The sequence below is a fragment of the Carassius gibelio genome, chromosome B19, assembly GCF_023724105.1.
Source record: "Carassius gibelio isolate Cgi1373 ecotype wild population from Czech Republic chromosome B19, carGib1.2-hapl.c, whole genome shotgun sequence".
Classification (NCBI taxonomy): domain Eukaryota; kingdom Metazoa; phylum Chordata; class Actinopteri; order Cypriniformes; family Cyprinidae; genus Carassius; species Carassius gibelio.
In genome coordinates this window covers 24,709,591-24,722,047 of record NC_068414.1, presented here as the reverse complement: position 1 = coordinate 24,722,047, position 12,457 = coordinate 24,709,591, and the positions used below count along the sequence as shown (strand labels likewise).

General features: G+C 39.9%; 1 protein-coding gene across 2 annotated transcripts in view; it reads left to right on the top strand.

Moving 5' to 3' along the window:
- Positions 1–3,420: 3,420 nt before the first annotated feature.
- The window catches only part of LOC127979490 (exostosin-1b), a 66,809-nt gene continuing 57,772 nt past the window's right edge, over positions 3,421–12,457 (top strand). Inside the window, exons 1-3 of one of the 2 annotated variants that reach the window (XM_052584994.1) lie at positions 3,421–3,807; positions 3,920–4,034; positions 4,123–5,332. In XM_052584994.1, the coding sequence (XP_052440954.1) occupies positions 4,392–5,332 (941 nt within the window). In that variant the 5' untranslated portion in view covers positions 3,421–3,807; positions 3,920–4,034; positions 4,123–4,391. Of the gene's footprint in view, positions 5,333–12,457 lie in introns of both variants that reach the window. The other variant, XM_052584993.1, reaches the window with a different exon arrangement.

The window sequence follows — 12,457 nt, the reverse complement described above, 5'->3', positions numbered from 1 at the left end:
AATCATATTTTAGTGTTTTTGAAGTTCACATAAAGGTGAAGTGTGTAATTTGTGTTGATGTTAAAATATTTCCACCAGACTCTGCATAATATGCATAGACAACTGTAAATAAACCATTAGTAGGTTGATTTAGCTGAAAAGAAACATTGTGGCACTGGTGCTAGGAAAATATTGTTCTGTTTGAGCATCTTAAAAGAGCAGTTCACCGCAAAATTCAAATTCAAACTTTCTTTACTCACCCTTACTTGCCCTTCTGTCCGGTCCAGAGTTATTTACCTCAGAGAAGAAAGTGCTTTTTTGGGTTTTATGTTTTGTGTAAAGTTTGGATTCCTCAAGATGCTACACTAATACAATTGTGCACAGAAAACCAACTGCCAAAGTCAGGATTTTTTATGAATAATAAATACATTTTAGTTTTGTATTGTTCCTTCAGCAAATGTGGAAGTAGTATGGAATAGTTCAGTGATACAGTTGTATTATTTTTTAAAGACTTTATGCTGGTCACTGTTTACCAGACAGCAAGCAGTTTGGGCCCAGATCCGACCCACATGGATTTCATGCAGGCCAGATGTGGGCCGGATCTGGGCCGAAACTGCTTGCTGTCTGGGTTCCTGTCATAATATGGACTGAACAATGCCAGAGTAAGTAAATAATGACTGGTTTTTCATTTTTCATACCAACATCGACTCAGTCAATAACATGTTTGTTAGTCAGTCAAAAACCTGACTGGGCAAACAATCTATAATTTCACCGTTTTGGTTAGAATCACTAGTGGTGCACAAATTACACAGTTGTCCTTAATAATAATTTTAATTATTATGAGGCCATTAACTTGCATGCATTATAATTAAACATATTTTAAGAAGTAGTTTTGTTTATGGTGTTGTTTAATTACTGGTAATTTTTCATGACTCATTATGAAAGCTGAAGTTTACCACTGTTCTACATGGCACAGTTCTTTCTCTACTTTGCTTTCTCTCTCTTTTAATCATCTGAGTTGAAAACCGAGCCAAATGTGAAGGATCCTCTGCTGGAGTTTAGCAAAGAAACTCTCATTTCACCACCGCAATCTAACCCAATTCTCCAGTCCAAATCTGTACGGAATAAATTGCCACAGAATACAAATGAAGGAGTTCAGAAGTCAAGAACTTGGCTTTTTTTAATGAGGACAAAAACCTATCAACACATCTAACCTGTTCTGCTTCATTTACCGCCTTGCTCTCCCTGGAGTCACTCCAGTTCTTTTTTTCTTGTGATTTCACTCTCTCTCCTTTTCCTCTTGGGTTTGCTTTCCGCTACTCTCCCCTCCTACATCTTCCAACATTTAAACCTTAACATTGCCAAGAGCGAACTCCGTTCCAGTACGGAAAGGTCATTTTAAATAAATAAAGCAACGAGGAGGTATCTCGCCATCCCACACTCACAGTCATGCTTTAAGACGCTGTGTGCCAGTTTTGTTTTTGCTCCTAAAGATTCATTTGCCTGGAGGGCACCAGAGAGAGTTAAACAAGAGGAGCAGGACTTCAGAATCCACACCTACTCAATGGCTATGTCTGTGTTAGTCACGGAGCGCTTTCTTGATTCTTTAAATGTTGTCGGCTCCTCAGCACTCTAGCTCTCACTGTGGGGAGAGAACAGGATCTTAACATATTAACATCCCCTGGAAGCATAGCCATAGCATTGCAGTTAAACAGCTGTGCTTGTTTGGTTTTGGTAAGATAAAAAATACAATAGAGTGTACAAGCATGAACAAATGTGAGACATCAACAGTACACAGCCATGAGAGATCAAACTGAAACACATAGACTCATGCTTCTTTTCTATTACATTCCATAAAACAATTGCATATTCCGTTATATTAAAATGTCTTACGTTAATTCAAAATTTCAGACAACGTTAAATATTTGTCTTTAGAAAGCGTTTTTTTTTAATTGTTAGATCTGTATCTGTTCATTTTTCTGTGTTCTCAATGTTCTGTGGCTTAAGAAGCATTTCCCAGCACAGTCTGAGTTATTGATTTTTTTTTTTCACTCACATGATTTATAGCCATCCTCTTAGAAAGGCATTAATCTTTCAGTACGGTTGATGTTGGCTTCGTTATGTATTTGGATTCGCATTCCATATCCCTTTTATTAGGTGTTCCTTTTGTGCTCTTACAACATTCACCTGTGTAGTGTCTTCATATCACTGTGCCCGGCCCTACCCACAATACTCAGGGAATGCAGTGTGTTACATCATCTCGAGCAGCTTTATCAGATCTTGGAACAGTGGAGGGTAGAGGACTCTCAAAGGGTGTTTTGTCTTTCCCAGGGCTTAGAACTCTCTGAACTCAAGGCTTACCCTATCCAGACACGGGTATTTGTTTACAGCGGCCCAAATTTGGGGCTTTTTATCACAAGCTGGGAGAGGCTTTGGGAAGAGGAAGTGCTATAGAGCTTGGCTTCTTATCTTCTGTTAGATACAAAAGCAAATCCCTTGGATAATCCAGCTCTCTTCTTTCAATTATTGGTTAAATAAACAACAAATAAATCATGTGTTCAGCAATAGCGATAGTTACAAAAAGGGGCAATCTGTCAGTGATTGATGATCAATAGCTATTTTTTTTATAATGATCATAACCAAGTGAGTAAAATAGGGCTTTATACAATATCAAACGATTTTCCAAGATATCCTAACTGTTAAAAGCACATTACATTAAGCCGGACACAGTGGAAGGTATAACACCATCATATCAACAGACACAAATGTTATGGTCATTTTTCCCCATATATTAGTTGATGCATTACTCCTTTTGGTAATTTGGTAAACTTTATATTTATACATAGCATATATTATATGTAAATTGACTTTGGATAAAAGCATCTGCTAAATGAATAAATGCATTTTCCACTATCCTGTCTGTATCTGTTTTATTTATTTATCTTCCTGCCCATTTTTAATGTTCCCATTAATTTTACTTTCTTTTAATCGCTCTAGATTTGTACTGTTTTAAATACACTTTAGCAATATTGCCGTGCCAGTTTTTATTTATTTATTTACTCTAATAACATCATCATCACTATTATAATAACAGTAATCAATGACCAATTAAGATAAATGTAAAAAAATAATAAATTAAAAAGTATTATTTATTATTATTATTATTATTATTATAGGAAGAAAGAAAATAGAGAAAAATATCAGTAAAAAATAATCCCACCCCTCCCATCGCCCTTCAATACAATTTACATTTATGTTTCAATGCAATTCTAATAAGTGTCTATCTATGTTTAGAATAACGAATCTTGCTCTGACGTAAAAATCGTATTATATAGCAACATTATTCAGTGAAAGCTGAGTTAAAAGAAAACATCTACATTAAGTTTTTAATGTGTAGTGGTCAGAGTGGTTAAAAATCCATCCACATTCAGTGAGATGCTCGGCACTGGGAATGAATGGGTGCTGTCGGTGCCCCGCCCCATCCGGTTCTTCTGTCCAATGAAAACGCACGATGCACCATGATGGGACGTCACGCACACTGGCGTCGTGTCGGGATTGGAATGTAACAGAGTAACAATCGGAACAACTGAGCAATAGGTGATTGGGCTCGCGGATCCAGGAGCTCAGTTGATTTTATTTGCTAAGGAAACATCCTGTGAAACTCGCTCAAACGCCGCTTCCCAGAGCCGGTGTTTTTGATGAAGAGAAAATATTCTACTTCTTGCGTGTGTGAAGGTCCACGGAAAGCGCAGGGATAAGAGAAATGCAGGGATTCGTAAGGTTACCGTCGTTCCGGTGAACTGCCCCGTTTATATTATTGTTTCGGAGGTGAGTGGAGTTTCTCTGCGAGCGGTCGGCTTTAGTTTAGTCTGGACGTGTGGTTCGGCACCGGAGATAAACCTCGGTCGATGTATCATTAACGACTTTCCATCTTTCCCAGTGGGACCCGCTGCTCTCCAAAGACAAACTCCATGAGTCAGTGCAGCCGCAACTCTCCAGCAGCGCGAGTCTGACCGTGCGACGCATTCATCCCGCGCGTGTCCTGTCAACAAACGGTGCATTTACATTACTCCAGCGAGGGAAAACTAACGTTAAGTCAGTGAGTAAGCATACATGATTGCGTGTTTATGATGATCTTAACAGGTACGGTTACTGTTACGGCTGCCCTGTGAGATGTTGCGCCTAGAAAGACGAGGGAGAGCGGAGAACCCGGTGTAAAATCGCCCACATGCGCTGGATCAATCGCTTGCTGCTCGGTGATCGGAATCTGAAGCGGGAAGACGTGAGCTGTAAATCCTCGCAGGCTGGAAGATGGCGGAGCAGTACTATAGCTGGAGGAGGTGGTGTTGAGAGACAAACTTCCAACCGCTTGAGATTTATTTGCAAACATCGCGATCTGGCCTTCAGGACACATGCAGGCCAAAAAACGATATCTGATCTCGCTATTGACTGGCGCCTTTCTAGTTCTGCTCTTTTACTTTGGAGGAGGGGTCCCGGGTCCGGCGGCCACGGGGTCCAGGAGCCGGCATGGATATAGCCGTCCCGAGCAGCCGTGGCCACACTTCTCGGATCCCTTACAACACTTAAGCCCGTGGGACCATTCGGACACGGAAGAATATAACGTGCACATATCGCCCAGGCAGAAGAGAGACGTTAACTCGAGCGTTTACAAGGGCAAAAGGTGCCGCATGCAATCATGCTTCGATTTCTCCTTATGTCAGAGGAACGGATTCAAAGTGTACGTGTACCCGCAGCAGAAGGGCGAGAAGATCTCGGAAAGTTACCAGAACATTTTATCCACCATCGAGGGCTCTAGGTTTTACACTTCTGACCCTGGTCAAGCGTGCCTGTTCGTCCTGAGCTTGGACACTCTTGACCGAGACCAGTTATCGCCCCAGTACGTGCACAATCTCAAAACCAAGGTGCAGAGCTTGCCTCTGTGGAACAATGGTAGAAATCACCTCATATTTAATTTGTATTCAGGCACGTGGCCCGACTACACGGAAGACTTGGGCTTTGACATCGGTCAGGCCATGCTGGCCAAAGCGAGCATCAGCACCGAGAACTTCAGACCCAACTTTGACGTATCCATCCCCTTGTTCTCCAAGGAGCACCCAAGGACCGGTGGGGACAGGGGGTACTTGAAATACAACACCATTCCACCTTTTAGAAAGTATATGTTGGTATTTAAGGGGAAACGCTATTTGACCGGCATCGGCTCGGACACGAGGAATGCCTTACATCACGTTCATAACGCGGAGGATGTTGTTCTCCTCACCACCTGCAAACACGGCAAAGACTGGCAGAAACACAAGGACGCGCGATGTGACAAGGACAACGCCGAATATGACAAGTGAGTTCTCGAAACTGATTTTTTTTTTCATCTGATCGCATTGTAGTCTTTTCTGACTGTAATTTTAACAGCACACCACACTACAACTTATTAACCACAGCTGTCCAAATGACACACACGTGAGGTCCCTGTTGGTCATGCTTTATTATGGTCTAATAATTTCTCCTGGGTAACCTTAGTTAGGTTTCAGCATTTCAGCGTTTTTTTTTTTTTTTTTTTACTTTGTCAGTAACATTTAGATATGAATATGCTATGTGAATCGCGTGGTGTAGGCTATGCATCCAATTAATGGGATTGCTATCAGTCATTTTTAACGTTTTCCTTCAGCGCGCGAAAGCGTCTGAAACTTTACAAAGGCCGTGAATATCTAATCAGGTAAACACTGAGGCACTTGATTGGATGGATGTCGGTTGCTTAACAACTCTAGTACCGCATCACCTCACACTCTTTTGGCGGAACAGGGATGCGCAACCAAGTTAAATGCGGTCTAAAACCTGTTTCAAAATTACAAATGTGAAACCTTGCTTAACCTGGAGTTAATACGTGGCCTTAAACTGAGGTATTAGTTAGAAGAACGTCTACACAAGGTAAAGCGCAATGTTAAAAGCCTGTGATATTTTAAGAAACTGTGGTTTCCATGGTAAAGTTTAGTCTGGGAAAGTCGTATTCATTTGGCTTTAGGTTGAAAATGGGTCACAGTTTACTTTGTTTACAGTCGAATTACATAAATACTAAGTACTACTTGATGTTTAATCGTTTTGTGGAGTTTCATAATTACACTTTCTTGCTGTTGTAATTATAATAACACAGAATATGAGTTGGACACTAATGTAAACCAAAGATGTTTAGTAATACATCACACCGTCCAATTTACCCAGCAATGTGCCATTTTTTTATGCAAGCTGTTTCAGTGTTGTGTCTTCTTGATTATTTTTGAAGCAGTGCTTCATGTGCTATGGAGACCAGCAGGGCTCCCTGTGTATGTGTGTTTACACCAGATTACAAAACACGTTTATTGCTTAATAAAGCCATTGACATGACCGACACATTTCCAGGTACAGTAGCGAGCTGTAATCACCTGTTTTTATATCCTAACTCAATTGCACTGATTTTAAAACACATCCACCATGGGAATTTCACCCTAATCGTGGATATGTTCGGACACGTCTCGTATGCTCGAAATATAATGCTCTCTCAACAGAGAGAACGGGCATATGACCTTGCATAATTAGAAAGCTGACCCAGTGTAAATAAACCGTAATTGGAATCTTTTTTTGTCCTGAAATGTTAACACGCTGGCAAGTAGATGCGTCACGCCAGCCGTTAGCCCTGCCGGTCTTTATACAACCTTGATTTCTGATTAAACAGATAGAAGTTAATCAATAATCCACTTCTCTCTTCCCTGATCTGTTGCCCATTTTCTGAAAGTGAATGGTTTACATAGTCAAGCACCCTGAATCACAGTCCGTTAGAATTCACTGATAATTTCACTGTACATTGTGAGAGTAATTACCTGGCACATATCACTTCAAAACAGCCTGAGTGCTCATTAATGGGATTTCAGACTCAGCACCTAGAGGTAGTCAGCGCTCTTCCTCCCGCTCTAGCCCACTCCTGGTTAGTCATAGCATTAATGTTGGTCGGTGTGCAGATATTTTTGGCATGTTTCTCCCTCCCATGCTGCTTCTGAGGTGCTTCTCAGCAGGATGTGGTGCTGTTAATTGGGGTGTAAGTGTGTGTGCGTGTGTGTAAGACAGAACAGCTGTTTGGAACATGAGCGAGCTGAACCATGCAAAAATGACCCGGCTGACAAGGGTATACAATTTTATTTTTTTTTTTTCTGTTTGGTAGCTTGGTGTTCGCCATTTGACAACGTTTCTTTGGCAAACTCAGGTTACTTGGATTATACGTCTGCTTCCATATTAATTAACCAAAAGGATTTGAGCTTTTTTTGCAGATTTACCTTTACTACTGCATGATTTTCCAGCTTTTTTAATGACTTGCATCTGAATGGCTTCAGGCACTGGTGGTCTGACGGTGAGCCTGCCAGACTTGTAGATGAGACTTGGCCTTGAGATCGCAATTCCTCCATGCCACGGTTTGGAATTTACCAAGCTGGAATAACTCCGCAGTGCCAAGCGTTATTAAACAATAGATTCATTCAGTACTGTGTCACAAAGCACAGCGCTGGTCACTGCCCCAGCTGGAAGGGTGGAGGAAACCCAATCTGCCTCGATGTGATTTGTGGACGTTGTCACATTGATCTGATACAGATGAAGGAAATGATTTCAAATCCCCCTTCTGCAAATGATATTCAGTCTGGTAGAAGACTCCGTCATAGTCTAAAACTTTTTTTTGGGTCCTATTAAATTGTATAAATCTTGTTTCCTGGAAAATGAGTCATTGCATAGATATAGAAGGGTAATATTTGCAATGTCAACATTTTTTTCCCCTCACGGTATCTGTAATAACTCTGTTTTTGTTCCTTTTGATACCTTACCAGATTTTTTCAGCCTTTATTAACTGTTCGGTGAGTGTCTTGCTCACCAGGCTACTCAAGGACACTGCAAGGACCAAATTTAACATTGCTTATTCCTGCCCACAGACATATGCTTTAATCATTCCAAGAACGCATTAAAAAAAAAAAAAAAAGAAAACAAATTAGTTTTCCCGCCTCTAGTTGATGGATGGCTTTGTACCGGTGCATGTGCAATGAGTGTCAGTGTTATGTATTTATTCATAAATAGGATGAAATTGCATTAACGTCTTGAAAGGTCTGTAGTGAATACCGCAGTTTAATTTCTTTAATATGAGGCAGTCCTCTCTGCTCTTTCCCACTGTTTTTGTTGTCACATTAATAAATCATGAATTTTTCATGATCTCACCTCAGTCAGATAAAGTAGTGGCCCGAGCTTGTGTGACAAATGCTAATGTGAGGTAATTAGCCCGAATTGAGTTCTGCTTAATTACTGTTGGTTGATTATATATTTCTGTGCATAATGTGCTTGGGCTAAGGCTGGATTTATCTGATCACAGGATCAGTTAAATTGTATGTTAAAGCGAGGAAGTAATTTGTGTATGTGTGTAATGTTTAAAAATGTTTCCTACACAAGCTTTGAAGATATTTGCTCGCTCTATTTACATTATTGTATGTTAACCAGGTTGAGGCCTAGATATTGTCAGTGGTTTCTTGCGCATGTTTATGTGGGTGGTCACCACCCCCGTTTTGTCTATCACTGTCTGGGAGCTCTGTCCCCCGACTCATTGACCCACTTTCAGTGGGATTACCACAGGAACACTCCCCTAGGCTACAGAAACAGACCACCAGGCGGATTCGGAAATGGCCATTGTAGTCTAAACTGGTGCAAGTCAATTATTAAGGGTAACGAACACTGAGTCTGGGGAAAAAGCTAGCATGCTTTGAAGTTAAATTCTGCATGTTAAAAACTAGTACAAGCCATAGCAATAGAACTGGCAGTAATTGACAAAACAAGACGTAAAAAGATTATTTTTATCCAAAGCCCATCAATGAGCTTTTGAAGAGTATGAATTAATAAGTGGGATTTAGAATTGGAAAAGCATCTTGATTTCCTCTCCATTCCCTGCCAAGATCACACATCTTCTCAAAGGAATTTGCAGGGCAGACCATTGATTGGTTCACAGTTGAGTGGGATCCCTGGGAAGTCTTTTTGAGGTGCATATTTATTTACGTCTCGCTTTCTAAAAGAATCCAAAGAATTAATAAATGCTTCCCAACCAGTTAAGTAAGAGATTTACATTTCTTCCAGTGTCAAGCATTATGCATTTTTGTTAAAAAATGTTTGTTCAGTAAGATTGTTCAATGTGTTTTTTGTTTTTTATAGAAGTCTCTAATGCTCAACCAAGGCTTCATTTATGTCATCAAAAATAAACAGTAAATTGTGAAATATGATTACAATTTAAAATAACTTTTCTTTATCAATATATTTTATAATCTAATGTATTCTTTTGATGGCAACGCTGAATTTTCTGCTGCTATTGCTCCACTCTTTTCTGATTTTGAACATTCTATATTAGCTGTGTTATCATTATTTTTGTGGAAACCATAATGCATTTTTTTTATAACATTTATAAATGGCTCGACTGTAACTGTTGAGTAATTTATTGCTGAATAGAAGTATTTCTTCATTTCATCAACCTTTAAATGATAGTTTACAATGAAGGACTAGCCAATGGTTTCACAAACAGGTTTATTTTTTTATTTTTTTAATTTTAAGTCCTGAGACATTTGTCTGCTTGTGTGGCAGCTGAAATTGTGACGTCAGTGCTGAGGTGGTGGATGATCGGCCCTGAGGGCGCTGGTCTCCCCTATGACCATTAGCCACGAGTATTAGCCATGGCCTTTTACTCTAGCTCTCAAGAGAGAAACTCTGCACCATGGCTGTGGTTTTTGCTGTCTGAAGATCAGACTCACAGCCTAACACAGCAGTTTGCATGCTAATTACGTGCTAAAAGAAGCAACCCAGTCTTCCTCAATACCAGACTTGTCAGATTCAGCTTTGCACTCATTTTAGTACGTATGAAAACATGTCTACAGCAGTCAGATGCTTGGAGACACCGGTGTCGTTTAATGCTGTTAAATGCTATATAGCTATAGCAATGATAATTTTTTTCTTAGCAGTTTTAGTCGCAGACGATTTTGAAAAGACGGCAGATCATATAACAATGTTAAGAATGACTTCTTGACTGTAAATACATTTATGCTGAATGGATTTCTCTTCAGTGCTGACTTTTAGTGCTGGATTGCCTCTCAGTGATGATACAGATGATATTAAGGCATTGTGTGAGGTTTGTTTATTCTCTGGAGCTAGCACTCGTCATTCTTTTGCGCACTGTTGTAGATGAAAGCGTGAAGGAAGCTGGAGATTCAGGCCTATTATCCTACTGCAGGGTGTGTTGTCGTACATTTGTGTGTTTAAGATGTTCCTTAAGGTGTGTTTTTACACTGCTTTGAGGAGCATTTGATCCCTTAAAGTTCATTCGTTTGTTCCTAAAGACTTTGTCGGATAGAAAGTATGTTTACATGCGCAATTATAATAGAGGGACAGTAGATTTTTGTGTAGTCCAGTCTGCATTGAAATGTAAAAGAGATAAAGCATAATTGATCTTTAGGATTAAATACTCTTTGTGTGTCATTATCCAGCTGATGCATGGAATATAGTTGTAGCCCGAATGAAATCTACTTTTACATTTTAAAGAGACCCCACAGTATTGGACCTCTTTTGCCCTGGGACATCAAAAAAGCCAACCCTGCCCCAGAAGCTTGGGGACTTTTTACAGCTTCAGGGTAATTTGGTAGACTTGTTGACTTTTATTTAGAGTCGTATCATAGACTCCATCACACTAAATGTAGGCCCTTTTGAAACAAAGCTCTCACTGTTGGCCCGTTCCATTACCGTGAGAAAAGAAAACAAACTTGTTTCATTGATAATCAGTCTCCGTTCTGAGGAATTTGGAGAGGGATTGCTTAAATTCTTTGTAGACATTTTTGTTTTTGTGTGTCATATGTGCAAGTCTACTGGGAGACTGTATAGGACAGTGAGGGGGGCTGCTGTAGAAAGAGCGTTTTGTTTAAGTGCTAGCTGATCTAATGGCTCGCACCCAAACCGTTTTATGGTTTGATTTGACTACCTCTCCAGTGAAACGGCTCTCTTGCCCCCGGGCGCTGAGGGGCTCCTTTGTGCTAAAGTTTGCTTAGATTCTTTCGCAGCCTGTGCCTTGTTGACACCACGGCCCCTTCTCCTCCCCCACAGGAACCCCCTTCCTCTGCCAAAAGCTCTGAAACAACTTCCCCCTCCCCCCGTCAGGCTTCCCATGTTTTTCCCCGTCAGAACTCAGATTCACAACAGTGAGACAAGCCTGATTTCTGCCATAGCTTTTGAATTCTGGAAGGCATCAAACAAAAGGGTGCACAGAGACGCTGGCGACTCTTGTTTTTTGGGCTTCCATAATACATCACGGTTCAGTGCCTGAGCTGTCACTGTTGAAGAAAGGAGGGGGGGTGCAGACGGCATCTGGCCAAGCTAAGAGGGAAGTGTAATATAAGAAATGTACTTTGATTTGCTAGATATGTAGGGTGTGATAGTGGCAAGCATAATTTTTTTTACGGTTTTCCGAACACAAGTGGTTTAGGGGATGTTTGTGCAAACTATTCAAAAGTTTAGGGTTGAAATTTATTTATTTTTTTTTTTTTTTAATAAATATCTTCAAGGCTGCATTTATTTGTTCAAAAATACAGTAAGTACTGATTTGATGCTTAAAGATTTTCCTATTATTATTTAAAAGTTAAAAGCTCTTGCTAAATAAAAGTACTAAATTATTATTATTTTTTAAATAATAATAATATTGAAAACTTGGACAAAGAATGCTTGTTTTGGACCCCATTGACTCCCACTGTATGAAAGGACAGATGTGCCTGTTACTTTTAGAAGTAACCACTATAAGATTTGCATCTAGTAATGGATGATAAAACTGTAAAAGTCTCATGGACACATTTTGACAGGAAATGATTATTTTTAACCTGGGCCATTAATGAACACCCTAGCAACCACAATGCAATGCACTAAAAACCACACATAACACCTTAGCGTAGTGGCGGCAAGCTTTGGTTAACACCTGTATTGATGCAGTACGTTTTTCCTTGCACTGGAAGTAATGGTTTAATTATTACTTACTCCAAGGTCTCGTAAGATAAGACATGTATGAATGTTAACAGATAATGTAGGGTAAAAGTCAGGTTCGACTTCCCCACTCTGATGCTACTTGTAGACTTGAAAAAAAAAGTGCTTTGTGTTAATCGACTTTCACATAGATGACATTGAAGGATTTCTTTTTTTGTGTGTGTGTGTGTCATTGGTTATAACCTTTTAATAATAATTGTTTTTCATGTTCTATAAATAATTTGATGTCAAGGATTGCAGAGTATTTTAGAGATCTTTTTAAAATCGACTCCGAGCTTTCATTCAAGGAACTTTTAGACATACGCAGGGTTTGACATTAAGCTTTTGCCAGGAACATGTCTTTCAGATGTGCAAATGGATTGTTTACTTGTTCTAGGGCTGTCCTGAAAAAGTTTGACTGCGGATT